The 24,369-nt window shown below is 40.5% G+C and overlaps 1 protein-coding gene across 1 annotated transcript in view; it reads left to right on the top strand.

Moving 5' to 3' along the window:
• Positions 1-24,369, top strand: part of USH2A (usherin) — a 665,032-nt gene that overhangs the window by 353,135 nt on the left and 287,528 nt on the right. The window contains exons 35-36 of the mRNA XM_089528326.1: positions 7,062-7,213; positions 17,093-17,255. Coding sequence (XP_089384452.1) covers positions 7,062-7,213; positions 17,093-17,255 — 315 coding nt within the window. The remainder of the gene's footprint in view (positions 1-7,061; positions 7,214-17,092; positions 17,256-24,369) is intronic.

Below are 24,369 nucleotides of genomic sequence, written 5' to 3'. Positions count from 1 at the left end.
CAGAGTTGCTTCCTCACCTTTTCTTTTTCTTTCTTTTTTATTCTCTGTTAACTAATTCTGCTTCATCCAGCTTGTCATGTTCTGGATAGGGGTTCAAATCTCTGCTGAACCATGGTTACTCTTTTTTTTTTTATCTAGCTCACAGACTAAGATAAAATGGGGAGGACAGCATGCATATGCCAAGTGGATTTCCTTAAAGTAAAGGTGGTTAAAACATAATAAACGGTGCAATCCTAAACACGTTAACTCGGAACTGAGTCCCACTGAATACAATAGTATTTACTCCCAGGCCTTTGTGGCAGTATTAGTGCCTAATGATAATATTCCAGTGCTTTATGGGAAAAAAGAAAATTATCTCAGTGGAAAGTCTTTCTTCTAAATAAGCATTCTCAAGTTCTGTCATTTGAATTGTCATAATTTCCAAAACCTATCTATGCCCTTGAAACTAGCTTGAATATCAGCTAGTGAAGATTGTGAGACATGTGAGCAAGGTCAGTGGAAAAGTGACCAATGCTTGATCTTAATTTTTAAAAAATAAGTGTTGTTGCTGTTTTCAAATATATCATATGAATATCAGGTTTCACAGCCACCTACCTGTATTCTTAAGACAGGAAACAGAAAATGGCATTAAGAACTTGAGGGCAAAGAGTGTTAAATAACTTTTTAATAGTGTAACAGCTCTAAATATTTATTGTAATCTATAAGTTAATTTAACTTTGCAGCTTGCCTGCCTTCAGCTGTCAAATGACATAACACATATATTTCAGAATAATTTGTAAGTAATTACAAATTTTAATTGAATAGGTTTACTTGTCGGATTGGCACTGCACTAAACACAGACAGTGGTATGCATTATTGCTTGTGTGGATTTTTGCATGGGCACAAGTTCTTTGGGGGAAAAATGATTTCCTTCAGATAGTCTAAGCACTTTGTTCCTATACATGTCTACTCAGGACGTAAGCTTCATAGAGTTCAATTGGGCTTATTCACAAAAGATATTTTTATTTGTGAGCTGCCTCAGGTCCATTTCTGGGAGAAAGGTGGCATAGAGGTGGTGGTGGTGATGATGATGATGATGATGATGATGATGATGATGATGATGAATTTTGACCCTCTGACACTCACATTGGTATGCTGCAGGAAACTAATATAGGGTGGAGTAATTCTGTGGCAGCAGGAACAAACTTTGCTGTTGGTGGTGACAGGTCTATTTCAGAGACAGAGTGACACTTGTGGAAAGTTCTGTGAACATAGATTTATCAGTTGCTCTATGTCCACCCATGGGAGGCCCTAAAACATAGCACTCCAGGGATGGGTTGTAGGAGCTTTAGGTTTACTGACTCCAAAATCTTTTTGTTTTCCTGAGAAGAACAAAGATTGAACCCCTCAGGGATGCAATCCTGCCTAGTAATATCATGGTGAATTACCACCATAAGCAAAAGGATAGAGAATATTTTTCTTTTGCAAAATTAAATTTAAAAAACCTGCCAGAGAAAAAAGGAAAAGAGAAATTCCACTTCAGACATATGTATGTCTCTTGCCTCCACTATCACAAGTTAGCAGAGCTTTGGAAATTATGGATCACTTCCCTGACTGTCCCAACTGAGTTTGCTCTGCTAGCCATCAACTCAGTGTTATGTTTAACAGGAAATAATAGGAAATTTCTCGCAGTCTGCAATGAATCAATATTTATTGTAATATGGGAAAATTGAAGTGAAGGAGAATTTTTGGCAGTATGGGTTTTATATTCACAGTGTAAACATAGGATAAGGAATCTCAAATGTTAATTTATTTTTTATTGGCCCATTTTTTTAAAAAAAGCTAACTATTCTTAAAGATGCTAAATATTCCAAAATTTTAAGTTCATGTGAAAATCAGTCACAGAGGAGAGCATTCTTCTACTCCTTTAGTCTTAACTGAAGGTTTCAGTTTTTACATAGAGATATTATGTAATCAAAACTTAGGAACCATTAAATGTATGGTTTTATTAAGGTTTTCTATCTAATGGATTACATGAGTGCACCTAGGTTTAAATGGCTTCAGTTCCCACTCTCTACTACCCCATCCGTGCTTTTAAAAAGTCGAAGGACAATCTCAAGTGTTTCTTGATGTGGTATGTCAGTCAGTTTCCCTTCTGGATGAAGCCTGCTTTTTATGTGCTACAGTGAAGCATTCTGTATGTGAATATCATAGGTGATGTATATGATGCCTACAGTAGTGCTGAAACTTAATAATCATTTATTCCTAGATGCATTGGTAGTGATCATTATGTTTGAGCACCAGTTTCAGATAGCAAATGCCACAGAAGAGGCAGCATTTTGTAGAGGAAAATGTGTCTTCACCTAAAAAGGCAAAAACAAGCTTATAACTGAAATTTAAATGTAAATAAATCTTTAAAAGACAGTTTATTTCCAGGACCAGCAAACAAAACCTATGACAAGTTCTACAGCCCATTAATTACATTCACAGTTCCATTATAGAAAGTCCTCTGTGCATTTTACAGCCTCCACACAAGACGAATTGTGTTCCCCTTGGGTGTGCAGAACATTGAGTTACTTTAGATGTCAGGTTAAGGAAATGGAGGCTTAGGGGGTCAGGAGACCAATTATTTGCTAACTACCATGTAATTTCAGTGAGAACAACAAGGTATGGATTCACTCTCAACGTTAGCTATAATGTAGATCTTATATTTTGGGGATTTGATTTGATTTTTATGGTGGGGGGGGGAGAAGAAGGTTTATGTGTAGCTGGAAAACACTTACATGCAGCTAAGAAAGGAATAGAATCATGCAAGGTTGAAAGTTTCTATTTAAGGGACAGGATTCCAATGCAGGTAAGGGGGAATTTTCTTTTCCTGCATCTTTGTGGATGAAGCACTATTTATATGGCAATTGATCACCAGGGGCATGGAAATGCCAGTCAGATTGTGTTCTGAGTAGAAACTCTTGAGTTCATATTCCTCTCCTTATCCAAGAGCTCACTGGAAAATGAATTAAATTTAGGGGATTTAGTTCTGCTTTTGAAAAAAGACCATTCTCTAGCCTAAACCAGCTTGGAGATGAGGAAACATGCCAAAACTACACTGGTGTTCCCTAGAGGGCACAAAGAATCTTTTAAACTTAAAGAAAATCATGTGAGCTTAGAGTCCATGTGCAACCACACTTGACCTACTCCTCTTTGCCCTCAGTTCACTGGAATACTACCCTGAAAGTAAATGACAGTCCAGCACATTTTAACTTAGACATTAGAACACACACAAAATTACTGAAAGTAGGGGCTACTAGGTGGTGGGGCTACTGAGGAAAAACTCCTGGTGAGTTTCTGATTTGTAAAGTTTAGAATGACACAGCTATGAAAGGACATTGAGGTCTTTTATTGGTGCTTTATGCTAGCACAACAGTCCATTATGTTGGTGTAGTGCACTTTTTGCAAGAGTCCACTGCAGTCCTAGTGGGAAGGCAAAGGAAGGTACTATTTTCCGGACAGAAAGCTACCCTGCTAGTTCTCAAGCAGCTGAGGAGTTAGTAGGGTAGTTCTCTTTCTTAACAGGGATAGTTTTCTCTGACTTCATGTCCATCATGAATGTATCTGCAGCCATTTTATTCCTGCCACTGAGCTGATGCCATTTACACCTGCTAACAGGATCTCTGTTTGAGAGTCAGAAGGACAGTTTTGGAAACTATTAGACTATGACACTCAGTTCACAGAAGTTAAAACCACTGAAGCCAAATATTCAGATGTGAATGTATGGAAATACCATATTGTCTTCATGATGCCTGCATCTGATTTGAGACTTACTCCTCCTAACCTGCATTTAAATAACTCACCCTTTGCTGTCGATTTTTAGCTCTCTTTACAGCCATGACAGTGGCTGCCTTCACTGGTAGTCCCTTCAACCTGTCTGGCACCACAGCTATGGGCACAAGTCACTCTGATGTGCAAATGAGGAGCCCAGCAATGGTAGTGTGGCTGGGCTCCTCATTATGAACTCAGCAGCAGCACCAGGTGATGAATGGGGACCATGTAGGAAGGCAGGTGAGCTGACAACCCAAAAGAGAACAGGTAAGGGGTCAATATGGGGAAAATTGGGGACCAAAATACTCTGGGGTTAGCCTGGAGTATTCTAGCCAGTGTAGACCCTTCCTGAGAGAAAGATAGAGGTTTATAGCATAAGCTTTGAATGGGTGGCATGCAGGGCTGGAGAGTATCATGGAGTCATCATGTTTATAGCCATGTGCTTATTTTCTTTCCAAGAAGCCTGCATGTTTTGTGAGAATTAAGTTGTAGGCTTCACTGATTTCTACCAAGGGAAGACAAAAGCCACTCCTCACTGCTTTTCTGGCTTTTTGGTTTTCTCTCTCTTTCCACAATTCACTGACCAACCCGTTTTTTTGTATTGATTTGTGGATTTCATGTGGGTGTGATGTTCCTCAAACTGATTTTATTTTTTCTTTGATAACACAACTTTAGAAGTGTGGAAGGTAAGCAGATCTAGTTGTGGGTCTGGTGGGTCTTTTTAATTCCTCCCTTTAAGGGAGGTCCTCCTAAAAGACCTTGAGGTACAGGCAGCTAAAATCAGAGTGAATCGAAGTGCAGGGAATGGCAGTGGGGGTGCACTCACATGGATTCCATGGTTGTTCCAGTTTTCTCTCTCTGGTAGTTGGCCCAGTGATGGCATTTAATAACAGATGGGTTATCCAATCACTAGATCCCAGCCTAATAATGACAGGCCAATACTACAGAGTGCTTGAGCCATAGGCAGGCTTGCCATATGCAGATTTAAGCTTCCATGCAGGGCAAGCTTGGGGAGTTAAAAGGATGTCTGCACCGGTGGCGCACAGGAGCACATAACCATAGGAATAGCAGCTTGAGGTCCCAGGTGTTTTTCTTTTTTGCCATATATTGGGGGGGGGGGATTGGAATGGATCCCCCACATCTATAAAGTGTCCACTGTATATTTTAACTTTGTAAGCCGCCCCAATTGCTTTTTGTAGAGAGGCAGGATATAAATAAATTTTATTATTAATATTTAGCTGTTTTGAATAAAATTATGGCCTTATAATATCCAAATAAAATGCATATCACTTCTGTAGAAGTCAGCAGTGCCCAATATAGTTTCCTGGAACTAAATAGGTCGTTCTAAAGCTGAACAGATCCAAATGTTCATTTTGAATTCCTCAGTACAGAACATAGTGCAAAGCATTTCCACATTTTTTTTCTGTGAGAAACTTATTTATTTGGGTGGTACTTTTCAGATATTTAGAGCTATCAGGAAGCTGCACTTAGGAAAGCAGTTACTTACATATTTAACATAACCCAAGAGGCTTTGGTAATCAAAGCAGTCAAACACAAACTTCAGAAGAATTAAATAGCTAAATTGAACTTGCTTAAATGCTATGTTTCTAGCTTCGCACAGCAGTGAATAAAGAAATTCTGCTGATTTTATTATGCTAACAGTCTTTTTGTAAAAGTGTGTCTCCTATAATGTATGAGCCACTGAAAGCTCAAACAGCTTATTCATATTTCTGTAGATCCTGTTTATTTGTGTCTACATGATAAGAGGTCTTTTTGTCAATTGCCAAATTCCCCCAAGGTGTATTGTGGCACAAATATTAACAATGTGGTACAGATCCCTAATAAGACAAAGTGCTTATAGAAGTTAATACTAAAAATACCAGAAAAGGAGAAAATTCAGAAAGTTGTGTGAAAAGGTAGGATAAGGACAATCACCATGCTTGGCTCAGTGAGTTTTTAATTTGAACCTTAGTAATAAATATGCCAGATGTAGTGGATAAGGGTTAGGCCTGATACATGGGGAATGACTTTGCCAAAAGGATGCTTGTGTGATTTGTGTGGATTTAAAAAAAAACAAAAAAACAGCACACAGGGGAAGGAAGCAAGGGAATGCAGAGCCTGCAGAAAACACACACAAAGAAAAAAAAAAAGCTTCATGAAATGACATGATTCTGGTGCCAGGGATGAAGATAGCTTTCCTGTTGTATACCCCTCCCCCCAAAAAAAAGATTCTGAGCTTTATTTCTTAATCGTGTACTTAGGTAGCTGCACCTAAGGGCCAAAATGTATTTTTCTTTAATTGTGTGATGTGCAACCTCATTTGGGTATTGTCCTCAAAAGTGTATACACCCTACACCTCTTTTTAAGGACCTATAGCATGCAAAGTAGAGATGGCACCTTGACAAAAGTTTCCCTATTCAAGCCATCTTTCGACTTTCACTTCAAACATTTTATTAATTGACAGTGAAACCAATAATCAGGTTATTTAATTAAACAAAGAGACACACTGGGATTTCCTTCCTTTGGCACTTTGCTCACAAAGGGTCAATTATTATGTTTTTGGGGGGAGGCCTTGATGAAAAGAATTGGACCAGTTAGCCCATTGCATCGTTTTCAGTTCAGCAGTTCTGAAACACTGTTGTTGACTAGTATTTATTGAAAAATCTTAATAACAACAGCAGGAGCTATTACAATAATCATTGTAGTGCAGTGCCAAGGTCATGATGCAGGTGGAAGGATCATTTCTGTGTTGTCCTGCATCAGGTTTAAATAGGGGTCACTACTTTTTCTACATCTGAATGTGTTAGGATTCTAAATGATTGCTATACATCTTCTGTACCCTTGTTTTAATCTATCATGCATTTGCATGTTGAACAGAGCTGTGAAACAGAATTGTCTGAACTTTTGCAGCTCAAAAGAGTGCATTGGCATTCACTGTCTGTTAAAATCTACTTACTTTGGAGAGAGAGAATTTTAACAAGATGAACAAAATCCTGCTTTTTGCATGTCCAGCATTTAACAAGGAAATTATGAAGGTAGTTTGTTCTAGTAGCAATACAAATATTGCTCCTTCGATTGTGCCAACTGTTTAAGATGATGATGATGATGATGATGATGATGATGATGATGATGATGATACCACCACGTTGAGTTTCCATAAAGGAACAATGGCCCCTTCACCCTCCAGTCTCATATCTATTGTGCTCTGGTTAGCTATGTCATCTGTTAATTTCTTCATTTTTTATGTTTTCCTTCTTTAAAAATAGGATTTATTACTAGTTATGGATTGTGTATGAATGGCATATTGGTACAGAACTCCTCCCAGATGAGTTATTATACTTCTGGACTTTCTCCTTGGAGTCTGCATTCCTTCAGAGTTCAGGCATGTACTGCAAAAGGCTGTGCTTTAGGCCCACTGGTGAGTACCTCAATTTACATTCTGAGACTGTAATAAATGTCAGATGGCACTGAATATCAGAGTAAATGGTGATGATTCACACTGGTCAGTACTAACCCATCTGGCAAAATGTGACATTTTATAAAAAATGCCATTAAAAGCTGCAAAAGATTGGAATAGGTCACAGCTAGGCAATGTTCCAAAATATCATATAGATATACGAAAGACTAAGACAGGGAATGGGGAAAAAATATGAGAGTGAAACGCATATTATTGAAATTAAGAGAAGTTAATATGTTTAAAAGGCACAGATGTGGTTTAATCTGATTTATAAGGACACGATTAAAAGAAAAATTACTATTCCAGTAATGAGTAAAAATTCTAGCTTCTGCCTGACTGAAAAGAGATGAGTATAATAAGACAAAAATGATACTACATTTCATGGCAATACCTTTGTCTAAATTAATAAGTGGTTTTGCGTCTAGTTTCAAAAGGTAAATGTTTAACAATGTGATGCAACAGCACAAAGTATACTGGAAGATTTAAAAGAAAAATTAAAACCTTTTCCATAACTGACATAAACACATCAATTGTTAATACACAAAGATATAATAATAGAGTCACAAACATAAAAACAAACAAGTAAAAATACCACAAAGTTACTGATTTATACTAACCATGTTTATCTATTGGAAGCCCACTTCCCCTTCTAAAAGCAGACACACACTAAAACAAATTGACGTTCCACCCTCCCAAAATGGAAGACATTTAAAGATGTATTCCTTTGAACACTAGAAACAATATTCAGTACTGAAATGGTATTTACATTTTCCCATAATTTGATTCTGAAATCATTTTTATTCTTCTAATACATATTTTAACTATTTTAAAATATTTTAACAATATTTGCATTTCCTACAGCATAGGAAAAATTGGACATATACTTCTGTGATATTTTCCTCTGAATGATAGCAACATTTTAGCATGTTACATGAAAACTAGCACAGTGAATTTACGTTTTCCCAGTAAAATCGAGGAAATAAAACAGTTAATTTCTCCCTCTTGTTTTTGTAAGAAATTCCAGAAACTCATACTATAGCACGGTTGGTGAATTTTTGCTTAGCATCCTCTTCCTTTGTAATGATAGCTTCACTGGGTGAGGATAACTGAATAAGTATTACTTTTAAAAAGACATTAATTTTTAAATTTTGATTTTTGCTACCATATCCTCATTTTCCTCCTAAGATTCATTCTTTAAAATGCTACTGATTCCAGCCATCAGGACTGTAGGGTTTATTAACATTAAACATTTTATAGCTTGGAAAGGGTTGATGGATATTTACTCTTAAAAGCATGAATGGCTTTTTGCCAATTTTCCCTCTCTCTCTCTCTTTCTCTTTCACGCGCACTCGTGCTCTACAGATATATATACATATATATCCTGGAAATTTTGGCTGGTGCAGCGGTTCCTGTTCAATCTCCATTCATTTCTCTAGGGCTTCTTTGAAGCTCCCACAGAAGCCCTATTCAAGAGTATAAAGGTTGCACAGCAACAACACTGCTTGTAGAACTGTGCCTTAACCATTTTTGTTTTGTTTCATTTTGTTTAAGACATGCCAGCAATGACAAGATGTCACAAGCACTAAACTCACTTACCACCCATTCAGTTCACAATATATTAATTCTTCCAGTATTTCAGTGCTTTCAAAATATTCCATCCTGCTCTGGAAGAAACTAGTGACTAACGGCACTTCATTAAAGCTGAAACTCAGCTCTGACTTCAGTGCAATTCAAAATAGAAGGTTTAGAGTTGACCTAATACTTATCTGTATCTCCTGCTCAGAATGCAAACTATTTTTCTGAGCTAGTGATCCATCTCCAATCACAAGAATGGAAATGCAATGTCTTTATTTAGAGAGCAGCTCACCTAAATGCTGCCAGGAAGTTAAAGCACCACTTCTTCATTTGATTTTTCTGAAAGATTTTTTCCCCAATTACCATTTATATCCAACACTTACTTTTTTAAAAAGAAATCTTTAGTTCATTGAGGACTTTAAATAGAAACAGGGACATTTCCCAATGGTAAACTGATATTATCCTTCCAGCTATTTTTGTTGCTGATCTTTTATTTAATGTGCCCTAATCGATTGAAGAGATACTGTGCAATGCAAGCATCTCAGGAAACCAGACTCCTCTAGTTTAAGATTTTGTTTTAAACTAGTGGTGAATTTTTAAAATCAGCTACATAAGAATAGCTGTTGTATAATGTTTAAACACATTTAACGCATGAGTATGATTTCAGAATTAGTAAACAAAAATATAGAAAAAATTGCAAATATTAATTTACAGTTAAAAATAGACATCACTCTAGAATCTAAACTTATTTTACTGTGATTTTTATGGAGGGAGATAGTTGTTGGGAACATGAATTAATCTGAAAATAATGTAAACCATACCTAATCTGAAGTGGCACATATTTTAAAAAGGAATGTACTCTAAGAAATAGCAAGGAAAGGGGTTGTACTATAATGTAGTACCATATTTTTATAATTGGTAATAATGTAGATATTTTTATTGAATTTGTATTACTATTTTAACATTTCATTTCAAACCATTTATTTTAATTGTGGCCTATTTCCATTCTTCTTCAAAATAAATATTTCAAGCAATTTCACTGTTCTTAATTTTTAGTTTGTAATGTGGTTAACTGAATAGTAATGTCCTGTTTTGGATTAGTATTGTTGTATACTTAAAATCAATATGCACATATTGTACTGAATGAAGTTCAATATATTATTCTGCCATTTTTGTACACCTTGATTTTTCTTTGCATACTGACAGTACACAATTCCAGCTAACATAGGGATTCAGTCTGGATCTTCTAATAGTAAACACAGTATATTATGCCTTCACAAATAACTGAGAATTCAGAAGGCTTCAGCACATTTATTTTCTAAGAGATACAAAAGTGAAGCAGGTGCATGATTTAAAGAATGACATTAACTTGAGTTGGCTTTATAAGGCCGTACATCACAACTTCCAAGAAGCTTTGTTACAGAGATAGATTATTGAAAAATGTCGCACATATTATGCAAATTGCATACATTTCACATAATATATTTGCTACATTTTGAACAAGCTAATGAAGTTGATGTACAATAGGACTAGCAGCAGGATTTAGTAATTAGTATTTGGTTCACTTCAATTTGAATAGTTGGCTTCAGAATTATATCTTGAAAATGTAGTCATCTTGTTTTCCATATGACTGTTTTTGCTGAGAAACTGCAAGCAATTTAGCTGCATATTACCCTGCCCCTAGTCAATAGACTTAGAATCATAAAATCACATAGCTGGAAGGGGCCTCATCAAGTTCAACTGCAGCATCTCCGGTTAAAGTAACCCAAGCAGGTAGCTGTCCAACCTCTTTTGAAGACATCCAGAGAAGGGGACCCCACCATCTCACTAGGCAATTGGCTCCATTGCTGAGATGCTTTTACTGTCAAGAAATTCCTTCTAATATTACATCAAAATCTACTCTCCTGAAATGTCAAACCATTAGACCTGGTCCTACTCTCTGGGGCAGCAGAAAACAAACCTACACCCTCCTCTGTGTGACACCCCTTGAGATATTTAAAGTAAGCAGTCATGTCACCTCTCAGTTCTCTTCACCAAGTTCAACATGCCCAGCATCCTTCAACCTTCTCCATACCTCCTATCGTCCCTGTTGCCTTTCTCTGAACCCTCTCCAACCTGTCCATATCATTATTAAAATGAGGAGGCCAAAACTGGACACAGTGCTACAGATGAGGCCTGACCAGTGCAGAAATATAGTGGGATTATTACTTCCCTTTACTTGGAAACAATGCTTCTGTTAATGCAGTCTAAAATAACATTTACTTTCTTTGCAGCAGCATCACCGTTTTCATGCACGTTCAATTTATGATCAGCAATAAGAACTGCAAAACAATGAGAGCTCACAAAATATTATGGTGATATCAAAAATAGCATTGCCATGCCTAATCCCAGTCAGTCTTTCAGAGGTCCGTGGCATTATAACTGATGTGGTAGCAGAGAAATGGCCTCTCAGTAGTGACCATGGAGCTAACAAAATAACCCATCCTTATTCAAGTGTGTGTCCTGATTCTGGTTTTAATAACTGTGTACTTAGCTTTTCTGAGAAGCTTATAGCACACACACATGCGTACAAACATACACACATGAGAACATCACAGCATTTGAATACCAATAAAATTACAAAGATAGAACAAACCTAAACTCAAAATATGCCACAAGCAGATCAGGGATGTAAAGAGTAATTGAATTTTCCTTCTCCTCCTCACTGAGAAAAGACATCTCAGTACTTCAAAACCAATTAAAAAAATCTTGCTAATGTGTGGAAGAGTCCATTACAGTGGGCTTGATTAGAAGGTTGAAGACTCTAAGGTAGGGTGTTTTTACATTTGCTTAAGGAAGAGAATGCTATCTCTATTCCTCATTTATTGTGGTAAATGTTCATATGCAACCCCTAATCCTGACAGTCTGTGTAACAACTGTTGGTCTCTCTCTCTCTCCCTCCCTCCTTTGCTCCCTCCCTGCCTCCCTATTTAAACGATTCTAGAAGTTACCATTTCTAGCCCAGGAGTAGGTCCCCTCTAGCTATTGTGCCAATTGCAGCCACACTCAAAGGGATGAAGGGAGTGCCAGATGATATAATTATTCATCTTAATGCAAAACCCCCAGTACTTCAATCCTGAGAGCACTTGCTTCACTATCCAAACCCTTTCCTCATAATTTCTTCCCTTCCACTCCACACACAATTTCCTCCCTGAAACATTTGAAAACAGAACCCATCTTATTTGTACTGAGAGGTCTTCCCTTTAAACATCCTAGGAAATCTGAGCAGAAAGAACATGGTTGCCTGTAAGTTGATCAAGTTCTTTAAACATACCATCACTACCAGAGTCCCATCTTGAGTTCAGTTGAAGCCAGAACCTATTAAGGTGCAGAAGGAAATGACAATTTGTCATTCTCTTAACCAGGGGTAGGCAACCTTTTTGAGCTGGGGGCCGGGTTGCTGTCCCTCAGACAACTGGGGGGCTGAAGCCAAAAAATAAATAATAAAATATTTTTTTTTAAAAAAGTTACATAAATAAATAAACCAGGACAAATGTAGGACAAAAATTTCAAATGGAGGACAGGTTTTTTTTTTAAAAAAGGAGGACACGCTAAAAATTTTGCTGATTTTTTAAAAAATGTTAATATAAATGCATGTTTCGGAGGCTTCTATAGACAATTGTCCCCCTTGCCCGCCGCTTGCCCCCCTTGCCTGCCTCCTCCTGATAGGCCAAAGGCCCCACACCCTCACGCAAGAGGCCAAAGGTTCCGGCGGCAATCAGCTGCAGGACCAGGCTGGGGCCGGTCCCAAGGCCTTGCCGGGCCGCATCCGGCCCGCGGGCCACAGGTTGCCTACCCCTGCTCTTAACAAAAGCACCGAGGATAAAGGAAATCTTTAGAATCATATTCATGTATTGCATAACTGTCTTACATGGAACTTTGCAAAGGTATAGAAACCTTCCTGGAACAAGTAATTTAACACCCTTTACAAGAAGAGACATAACAATCTGGTGTCCAACAAGATACCAAGTTCAGAAATCCAGGCTCACTATTATGAAATCAGAACACCTTTATTAAGAAATTATTGACCAAGTCCAGGAACATTCATTGTCAGAACTGACCAGGAAGAATTAAAATTGTCCAATATGCTTCCCTGAATCAGCATACCTGACCCAGGGAGGGGCTTTGCTGGCCTCTTGGAAGAGATGCCAGATTAAGAGTCTGGTGCACTAGCAATGTGATGGAGAAGGGTTGGGTGGTGGTGGAGCCAGGCTAAATAAGGTCAGACCCCCCCCCCCCCAATTCCTCCTTTGTTTTGGACTTTGACTTACCCTTCCACCCTGTTTGTTGGTCACTTCTGGACTGGGTAGTAATTTTCATCCCTTTCCAATGGTGTTTTTTTTTTTTTTGCCTACCCACGGTGTTGTTTGGGGGAGATGTAGCAGTTAGGTAAACACCTATGGTGCTCTCATTGGGTGAAGATTAGGTCTATTGAACTGCCTCTTTACGTCGCATGACTAAAGGGGGTAGGGAAAGAGACATGCCTTGTGGTTGACCTGGGATATAAACCCTCACTTAAATCTTGTGTGTCCAGTGAGAAAATCTCAGGTTGGTATTCCAGATGTGGCCTGGCCAAGGAGCAACCCAATTATGGGTTATCTCTGGAGCTCAGATGTTTTGCCCAAGGGAAGCTGAGGAGGTAGTTTGGGAAAGACTGCTTGCCACAGCTGCTCCCACACCAAGTTGCTGTCTCCATTTTGCAGAACTCAAGAAAAGTACATGAATAGGTTAATTTCCTAGAATCAGGATCATAGAGTTGGAAGATACAGTCCGTCCTCGCCTTACGCGGGGGATACGTTCCAGATCCCTCCGCGTAAGGCGAATTCCCCCTATGCTCGAGCCCCATTGGAAACAATGGGGCTCGTGTGTGGTGGCGCGGGCACGCGCGGGGTGCAACGGGCTTGCGCGCCCATTCAATTGAATAGGACGTGCCGCCCCTTCCGCCCCGCGCACGCCCTGCGGCTTGAGCGTATGGCGCAGGCGCGCTGTACCACAAAGGCCATCCAGTCCAACACTCTGCCACGCAAAAACTCTTAAAGCATCCCCGACAGAGGGCCATCCAGTCTCTGTTGAAAAACCTCCAAAGATGGAGACTCCATCACACTCCAAGGGAGTGTGCTCCATTGTCAAACAGCTCTTACTGTCAGGAAGTTCCTCCTAATATTGAGGTGGAATCTTTTCCTCTAGCTTGCATCCAGTGTTATGGGTCCTATTCTCTGGAGCATCAGAAAACAAGCTTGCTCCATCCTTAATATCACATACCTTCAAATATTTAAACAGGACTATCATATCACCTCTTAATCTTTTCCTCTCCTGGCTAAACATCCCCAGATCCCTAAGTCGTTCCTCATAGGGCATGGCTTCCAGACCCTTCACCATTTTACTCGCCATCCTTTGGACCTGGTCCAGCTTGTCAACATCCTTTTTGAATTGTGGTGCCCAGAACTGGACAAAATATTCCAGGTGGGGCCTGACCAAAGCAGAATACAGTGGCACTATTACTTCCCTTGATCTAGACACTATACTTCTGTTGATGCAGCCCAAAATTGCATTGGCTTTTTTTGCTGCCGCATTGCACTGTTGACTCATGTTTAACTTGTGGTCTACTTGGACTCCTAGGTCCCTTTCACGTGTAGTCCCATTCAGCCTAGTGTCTCCCATCCTATATCTGTGCATTTCATTTTCTGCCCTGAGTGCAGCACCTTATATTTCTCTGTGTTGAAATTCATTTTGTTTGTTTTGGCCCAGCTTTTTAATCTATTCAGGTCATTTTGAATTTTAATCCTGTGCTCTGGGGTATTAGCGGCTCCTGCAAATTTGATGAGCATGCCTCCTATTCTTTCACCCAAGTGATTGATAAAGCTGTTGAATAGCACTAGGCCAAGGACAGAACCCTGTTGCTTTTCAAGGACAGGATTTTTGTGTCCACAGAAAGCCACGGTATAAGCCCGGGTTGCATATGGGCTGCCCGCAGGAAAATGCAATAAGACCTGTCTTTAAAGTTGTGTGTGTGTGTGTGTGTGTGTGTGTGTGTGTCCTGTCAGAAAAATGATGGATAAAGTCTGTGCAATAATCTCTACTGTTGCTGGTCAGGATGTTGACAGTATGTAGCTGGCTTTCTAAAGAAAAATTACTCAATTAAGTGGAACAAGAAGGACAAAAAGAGACAAAAAGCAGTAGTTAATTGTTGAAGAACACAGTCCGTTGCTCTGCAATATACACTAGATGCTTTTCTTGAAAGAGAGAGAGAGAGAGAAGAGTTGAGTACTACAAGTCAAGAGCTTAGCCAGTGCTCATATCCGGATCTCGTTCTGCTCCATGCATTTTGGCTGTATCTTCAAAATTTCCCCTAAGCATTTGATTAATATAATAAACAGCAGCTTATCAGAATGAAGGGCCTGACATTTACTGTGGGAAACCTTACTTGCATATTGTCAAGAACTTTCCCCACAGTTCAGTAAACCAGCCTTCCATATTTCAGCAAGAACTGCTCTTGGACATCTCAGCAGCCTTCGATACTATTGACCATGGTATCCTTCCGGAACGCCTGAGGGAGTTAGGTATCAGAGGCACTGCATTGCAGTGGCTCAGGTCCTACTTCTTGGATAGATTCCAGATGGTGTTGCTTGGGGACAGTTATTCGTCCAAGAGAGAGCTCAAATTGGGCATCCCTCAAGGTGCGATTCTGTCCCCAATGCTGTTTAACATTTACATGAAGCCACTGGGAGAGATCATTCTGAGACAGGGGGCGCAGTGTTATCAGTATGCTGATGACACCCAAATCTATCTCTCTATGTCTCCGACTGCTGCAGTGACTAAGGATGGCATCTCTCCTCTGGATGCCTGCCTTGGGTTGGTAATGGGCTGGATGAGGGAAAATAAACTCAAGTTGAATCCAGAGAAAACGGAGATACTCGCTATAGGTACCCTGGGCCCAGGGATGGAAATTTGCCAACCAGTCCTGGATGGGGTCACACTTCTCCTATAGGACGAAGTTCGCATTTTGGGAGTACTCCTGGATCCATCTCTACAATTGTCATCTCAGGTAGATAACTTCGGTTGATACGCCAGCTGCATCCTTACCTGGACCAAAAAGACCTTGAAGCAGTGGTACATGCACTGGTAATCTCTAGATTTCTATAATGTGCTCTACCTGGGGCTACCCTTGTACCAAGTTTGGAAATTTCAATTAGTTCAAAATACCTTGCCCTTCAACTTTGCAGGCTTCACTATGATTCATCCATCAATCAATACATATCCATGTACCAGCTCCAAACTCAGGGTCACACTGTATATATACATCCAGCTCTCTTCTAGGCCAACATTCTCTGAAGATGCCAGGCACAGATGCTGGCAAAACATCAAGAAGAAACTCTTCTAGAACATGGCCACATAGCCTGAAAAACCCACAAAAAACTATGGATGCCAGCCATGAAAGCCTTCGACTTCACAATTATTAAATTGTTTGATTTAATGACAGTATTACCATAATATGGAAATTGAAAGTTGCCATATGGTCAACATGACTGCTTCTGCGTTTGTATTATTAAATACAATGTTTGAGTATTTAGAAATGACTTGTGCTGCTTTCATAAAATTTTAGCTGTGAGAGTTTTGGCACATCCTTTGTACATGCTTGTGTTAAAAACATTCTCACTTTCTCACATTTCAGTGCTGAACTTTGGCACTAAAAAGAGTTTTTGAGACTGAGGCTTCTTCTTTTTAGTTGGGCCAATAAAGGTATCACTGTTTTCTGGATTTGGGGTTTTGTTGTACCTTCTTTCTCATGTACAGTCATGTACTTGTATGTTTGTAACTTTGATTTTTTGTGGATTTTGATTATTCATGGGTTTGATTAATTTGTTCTCTTTACAAATCTCCAGTGCAACTGCTAGAAGTTGACCACAGAGTCACGCTGGAGGACCTAGAGATTCCTACAGAAAATACTACTCTAGGCATTTGTAGGTCCTCTGGTGCTATTCTATTGTCAGCATCTGCCAGAGGTGGACTGGAGGACATAGAGATTCCTGGACAGGTGTTCTCTCAGGTAAAAAAAAAATACTGTTTTTTTTATTTGTAATTTTTCCACTTCCACTGGGTCCTGCACCCATAACTCCAGTGAAAGTGGAGGAGGGCCCACCTTACTAGTAGTTGAAGAAATATTCCTTCATCTATTTCATCCTTACTTCTTTTTATTACAGTCATTTTGTATTGTTAATTTTGCAGGTGGAAGCTCGTACACTTGAAGATATCCCGAAAGGAAAAATTGTAATATTTGTCATTAATGATGGCTCCAGACAAGTTCAGGTGAAATGGCATCCTCCACATGAACCAAATGGGGACATTATCTATGCTGTTCTTTTTACTGGCATCTTTTATGCAGATGAAGGTATTTCCATTTTGGAACATTTTTGGAAATGTCTTAGTGTTACGCTATGCCTTATTTTGTACAAAAGAGAGAGTATTGTTCTTTATTTATATACCACCATCAATGTACATGGCACTTTACAACAAAAAACAGCCAGCCCTGCTAGTAGCTGATACACACACAGGTGAAAGAAGACGTAATGCAAATATAAAACTATGTTTTACTTATAGTACAGCAGAGTAGAGTCACACATGTATATAGGTTTACAACATCACTCTTTTAAAGTAAAAAATTAAAATGATGATTATGGGACAGTACTAATTATAAAAAGTGATTCATGAACTTCTGTATAAAATGTTGTTTTGCGTTCAGCAAAGACAATGCTGACATGAGATTCACTAATGCTGCTGAGGTGGACCATTAGAGAACTAATCATTTGCTATTTTTCTTCCACTTTCTGGACCGTTCCTAATATCAGAATTTGTATTAGATCCAGATTTAATATAAGTGTAGATTTAGGGAGATCACTAATACTACATTGTCTTCAGTTAGAATGTTCTAATTATGACTAGAGCTGCATCTGCACTGCAGAAATAATTCAATTTGACACCACTTTAACTCCAATGACTCAGTATTATGGAACTCTGTAGTTTTGTGAGACAATTAGCCTTCTCTGTAAGGAGATTATTGCACACCTCTTTTTGCCCCATCCTGGCACAGGCTGGGCACAGGCTTGAATGGTTTAAACGGATCTTATTGCATGCCTCCATGCCCAACTTGGCCACATCATGTACCTGATCCAGACTCCTGGTGTACTTTTGAAAGAATGATACTTTTCCATTCTTCAATAAGTACACCAGGAGTGCAGAACAGGTATGCGATGTGCCCAGTCCATGCCTAGATCAGGCGAAAAGATGCATACAATCATCTACTAATTGAGCTCTGGTGTCACAGAGCTCTCCAAGCCCAAGTGCCAGCACCAGACCATCTACTCAGCACAGCTGAGCAACAGCTGAAGAGCTGGGAGAGGGGACGGATGCCGGTGAGAGCAGCGCCCTCATAAGCCGGCCCGCTGGACTTCTCCCAGAGCCCTTCGAGCCCAAGTGCCAGTGCCGGACCATCTACTCAGCACAGCTGAGCAACAGCTGAGGAGCCGGGAGAGGGGAAGGACACCGGTGAGAGCAGCGCCCTCATAAGCCGGCCCTCCAGACTTCTCCCAGAGCCTTCTGAGCCGAAGCGCCACCTACTCAGCACAGCTGAGCAACAGCTGAGGAGCCGGGAGAGGGGAAGGATGCCGGTGAGAGTGGCACCCTCATAAGCCGGTCCGCCGGAATTCTCCAAGAGCCTTCTGAGCCAAAGTGCCAGTGTTGGACCATCTACTCAGCGCAGCTTAATTTGCACTGTTATTTTTAGTTAAATTGAAGAGATGGCTGAATAGCAGTGGGTGGGAACCGAGTGGAATATCTGCCCCTCCATCCCTCTTACCCCCTGTTCAATCATCTCCAGAACACTGATTGACACCTAGCAGCTTATTCTGAAGGAAGACCACTAAACAACTGTCCGGGAAAGCAGCCAAAGGGCTGATAAGGCAGCTAGTTCTCAAACAAACAAACCCCCTCCCAGCATAGCAAAGTCAGTGTAAGCTACACAGTCCTGGAGATTCACAGTAGTTCTACCAAAAGGGATTACCAAGAGAATTGTCAGACGGTCCGAGGTTCAGGGTAACAGATAGGCAGGTCGATAAAGCAGTCCAAGGTCAAGGTTTCCGGGTAGTCAAGACAAGAAGCCAAAGGAGCCAGAGACAGAGGCTTTCCTCTAAAAGAGTCAGATATCCACTGGCAAAGAACCACACATGCTCCAGGTGCTTAAGAAGGCAAGGAGCCGGCCTTCAGCTGTGTCTGATTACGAACACGCTTCTGATAAAGCCTCCGAGATCTTCAAAGGCCCTCTCTTTCTGCTCAACGCTCCTTGAAGGTAGGCACACTGCCCCGATCCTCCTCCATGTCCACAGCCTCGGCACCAGGCAAACTTGACTGCTGAACCTCTGGAGGGGCCACAGACTCTGCTCCAGCAGAACTAGGGCCAGCCTCTGGCTCCTCCATTACAGGTTCAAGTCCCAGGGGCTCTAGCTCATCCTCTGAGTCCTCCAAGCCGTCCTCCAGGCTGGGCATGACATCAACTATTGTGCATTGATTATTAGTTGGGACATTCCCTTGAAATGGTTCGATAGAGAACCAGGAATCTGTTTGGGAACCAACTATTAAGTTTAACCTTCCACATAGTAACAGTATTGCTGTTACAGTCTTTAATGGGGAAGGGGAAGAAGGGGAGGAAGTTGTAACTATGGATGGATGGAACCACAAGAGGTTAGATTCTAGTAGTGACATGGCAAATGAAACAGTGTGGGGCAATGGGAGATATAGCATTAACAAGGTGAAAATGAGGTATAACGGAAGATGAGATCGATGCTTAAAATCTATCTTGCCTTCCACTCACCCTGTTATCCCGAAAGAGCCGAGGGTCTACCCAACCATACCACACACCCTCACATTGCTCCTTTGCAACGCCAAGTCAGTTAGAGATAAATCCCATATAATTTACAATCTGTTTGAGGATGAAAATGCCAACCTGGCTTTCCTTACGGAAACCTGGCTGGGAGAGGACAGAAGTGTGACCTGAGCTAAGGCCCTCCCAGCCGGCTACACCGTCAAGGAGCAAGTGAGGGAAAGTGGGCGAGGGAGAGGTGTATCTTGGTCCATAAATCTATCTACACCCTGACCAGGAGACCTATCTGGAAAACAAATCACATCGAGTGCATTTACCTGACCCTGAAGGTTAGAGACAGTCTGAGGATTCTGTTGGTACCGTCCAACCCATTGCCTAACAGACTCCCTGTCCAAGCTGACACATCTGATCTCAGAGCTGGTGTTGGAGTCTCCCAGGCTTCTTGTCCTGGGGGACTTCAACATACCCTTCAAGTCCAGCTCATTAGATCTGACGGGTGCAGCTCAGGAGTTCATGACTTCCATGACAGCCATGGGACTGTCCCAACTGGTCTCAGGGTCAACACATTGTGCTGGTAATACACTTGATGTGGTTTTTAGTACGGATCAGGACAAGCCATGGGCCGAGGTGATTCAGACCTCTGCTCTGTGATGGATGGACCATTTCCTGGTCAAGGTGGGACTGCTGAAGGCCACTACCCAAATCCCCCTCGGGGGTGGAGGACCTATTAAAATGGTCTGCCCTTGAAGGATGATGGAACCCAAAAGGTTCCAAGAGGCCCTAGAGGGTTTTATGGTTGGGAATGACAGCAATTCTGTTGAAGCCCTGGTTGATACCTGGAATAACGGCCTTACCAGGGCCATAGACACTATCACTCCTGAGCATCCTTTTCAGCCCGCTTCAAATAAAAAACCTTGGTATGCAGAAAATCTTCTCTAAATAAAGCGGGCTGCACAATGACTAGAATGGCACTGGCGGAGACATCAGTGTTTATCCAACAAGACAATCCATAACAACTTATTGGATTCTTATGGAGTGGCAATAGATGCAGCAAAGAATTCATTCTATGCTGCACGTATTGCGTCTGCAAAGTCTCGTCCAGCAGAGCTGTTCAAGGTGGTTAAAGAGTTAACCCAGTTTTCTCCCACCTCAAACCCTTCATTGACACCAACTAAAGCTTGCTGTGATGCTTTTAACGACTTTTTCACAGATAAAATCTCTCAGATATGGGCTGATCTTGATGCCGGCATTATAACAGAAACTATAAGAGAGATACCCAGTGACTCCGTGGACTGTATTAAACTGGATCACCTTGAGTTTGTAACTACTGATGAAATGGATAAGCTCCTTGAAAGTGTAAGGAAGATGACGTGTCCCCTGGATCCTTGCCCATCATGGTTGACTGCCCAGGGAGGGGAGGCAATAATAACATCATTACAGCTTATAATAAATGCATCTTTTCAGGAGGGAATATTTCCATCTAAACTGAAACAAGCTATAGTAAAACTGCTTTTGAAGAAACCCTCCCTAGATCCCCTGATGAGAAACAATTACAGATCGGTCTCCCTTTTACCATTCTTGGGCAATGTGATCGAGAGGGCAGTCACCCTCCAGCTCCAGGCTGTCTTGGATGAAGCCGATTATCTGGACCCATTTCAAACTAGCTTTAGAGCAAGATATGGAGTTGAGATGGCCATGGTTGCCTTAGTTGATGATCTCCGTCTGGGTATTGACAGGGGAAGTGTCACCCTGCTGGTGTTCTTGGACATCTCAGCAGCCTTCGATACCATTGACCATGGTATCCTTCTGAAACGCCTGAGGGAGTTAGGTATTGGGGGCACTGCGCTCCAGTGGTTCCGTTCCTACCTCTTGGGTAGATTCCAGATGGTGAGGCTGGGGGATAGCTGCTCCTCTAAGAGAAAGCTGATATCAGGTGTCCCTCAGGGCACCATTCTATCCCCATGCTATTTAACATTTACATGAAGCCGCTGGGAGAGATCATCCGGAGACATGGGGCGCGGTGTTATCAGTATGCTGATGACACCCAGATTTATTTTTCTATGCCTCCGACTGTTGCAGTGACTAGGGATGGCATCTCTCCTCTGGATGCCTGCCTAAGGTCAGTAATGGGCTGCATGAGGGAAAACAAACTCAGGTTGAATCCAGAGAAAACAGAGGTACTAGCGATATGTCCCTCAGGTCCTGGGAAGGAATTAGTCACCCTGTCCAGGATGGGGTCACACTTCCCCTAAAGGATGAAGTTCGCAGCTTGGAAGTACTCCTGGACTCATCGCTACAATTGTAATCTCAAGTAGATGTGACAGCCAGGAGTGCTTGATACAAACTTCGGTTGATAACTGCATCCCTATCTGGACCAAGGGGACCTTGAAGCAGTGGTACTTGCATGGTAATCTCTCGTCTTGATTTCTGTAATGCACTCTACACGGGGCTACCCTTGTACCAAGTTCAGAAGCTTCAATTGGTACAAAATGCAGCAGCCAGATTGGTCACAGGTTCTTCAAAATTTGACCATATAACACCTATTTTGAAAGATCTTCATTGGCTTCCCATCAGCTTCCAAGCACAATACAAGGTGTTGGCTATTACCTATAAAGCCCTATATGGCTCAGGCCCGAGTTACTTAAAGGAATGCCTCTCCCTATATAGTCCGCCCTGCACTTTTAGAACTTCCGGGAAAAAACTGTTGAAGGCGATCCAACTAGATTGGTTTCAACCCCCCAAAGAATTTTTACTTCAGTGGCTCCTAAACTATGGAATAACCTTCCAGAACAGAACCATCTTATTACCTCCTTGGAGGCTTTCAAGAGGGCAGTTAAGACATATCTCTTCCAGCAAGCCTACCCACCCAATCTCTTGTAAGGACTTCACCCCACTCTTCTACTTAGGATGATTGTATTGTTTTTAATGATGAATATTATATGTTTTATTCTTGTATACTGTTGTTGTTGCTTGACTGTAATCCCGCTTCAATCCACCTGGGAGAGGTGGGAAAATACAAATAAAATTTTTATTTCTTTTTATTACAATATCCAGAATAACATAGCACTGAGCCATGGCAGTTAAAGTGGTGTCAGTCTGGATTATTTCTGCAGTGTGGATGTAACCAAAGTCTGGAACTAGCCTTCAACTCTTACATCAAATCTTATACCTGATCCTGCTTAGTGTCCTCACTAAATAAAATTCCTAGAAAGATATATTTCAAACTGATTCTGTGAATGCTTCTCCCTTGTCCAAGTTTGATCTTTTCCTTTGAGAATGAATTGTTTTATGGTGGAGTTTATTTCCTCCTACAAGAGTACAACATCAAAGTAAAAGACTACAGTAGATAATAATATTAATAAATATTTATTTATATCCCACCTCTTCCATTTTGAGGATTGAGGCGGGTGACAGAAAAGTTTATATAATATACAACAATAAAAACAACAAGCCCCACAAGATCCCAGCCCAACCCTCCCTCCCAAGTTAGTCCACAAACATCTAATCTGGTGCAGAAGCACTGATATTCAATGAAACGAAAACATCTTCCAGAAGTCACATAGCAAGACTGATTGACTGCCATAGAGTGACCATTCATCTTCCAAATTCATTTAACCTCTTCTTCTCTTATGGATTCACTGTGAATTCAACTACTTGCCAAAGCAACTTGAACCATGATCACAAAACAGTTTCATACTCTTAAAGTGGTTGTCTTGGTTGTCATTCTGTTATTCCTCATTTGTATTTAACATTCTCCAGGGTTCAAATCTGGATATTTTGGCTTTAATAGTGATAACTCTCCATCTTTCAAGGTCTTTAAATGGACGTTGGACAGACATATTTTAGGAATTCTTTAATTCTGTTTTCCTGCAGGGTAGGGGGTTGGACAAGATGGTTCTTATAGCCCTCTTCAACTCTAAAATTCTATGATTGTATTGTAAAACATTGCTGCAGTTTCATTCAAGTGTAACTATTGTATTAGTTCTAGCTGGCTGTGCAAAGGTGTTTTTTTTAATTTTAAATCAAGAACTTTAAATAAAATTCAAGCATGTTTGTAAGATAATTCATCTATCAGAATATACAGAGATAATATATGTATAATATCTGTCCCGTCACATAGTCAGATAGTTGAGTATAAATTACAGAAAGAGGTAATTCATTTAGACAACATAAGTAAATTAACTGGTGAAATGGATATATTATTGCCCATTTCACTGAATCATTTCTTATCTACTTTTTGAGAAGACAAGTTTTGGTTCAGACAGGTATACTGAGATAAGATGACTATCTTATGAACCAAAAGATTAAATGTGTGGTAATGTATAAATAAACTTTTAAAAATTGTTTGTATATAAATTTGAGAGGCCATTTCATACAAATCCTTCTAAATGAGAGGGGATTATCTGGCACTTACTCAGAGGTGGGACTCACAGCAACTGCACTAATCTCTTGTCTATTATTTCCCTCCTGAATTACCACCATGGTTTGGGGAGGAGATACTGATTGCTACCAAAAAGAATGGTGGGAAAACCCTGCACAGTGCTACAGAATTTTCTAGAGAAGTGAAAAGAAAAAAAAGAAAGATTTCAGACATCCTCTCAGAAAAACGTCTTCTGAAAGGATTTAGATC

The sequence above is a fragment of the Sceloporus occidentalis genome, unplaced genomic scaffold (genome assembly GCF_023333645.1).
Source record: "Sceloporus occidentalis isolate IW3139 unplaced genomic scaffold, rSceOcc1.0.p SCAF_6, whole genome shotgun sequence".
Lineage (NCBI taxonomy): Eukaryota > Metazoa > Chordata > Lepidosauria > Squamata > Phrynosomatidae > Sceloporus > Sceloporus occidentalis.
The sequence above is the reverse complement of the archived record's forward strand: the minus strand, read 5'-3'. Positions and strand labels throughout refer to the sequence as shown.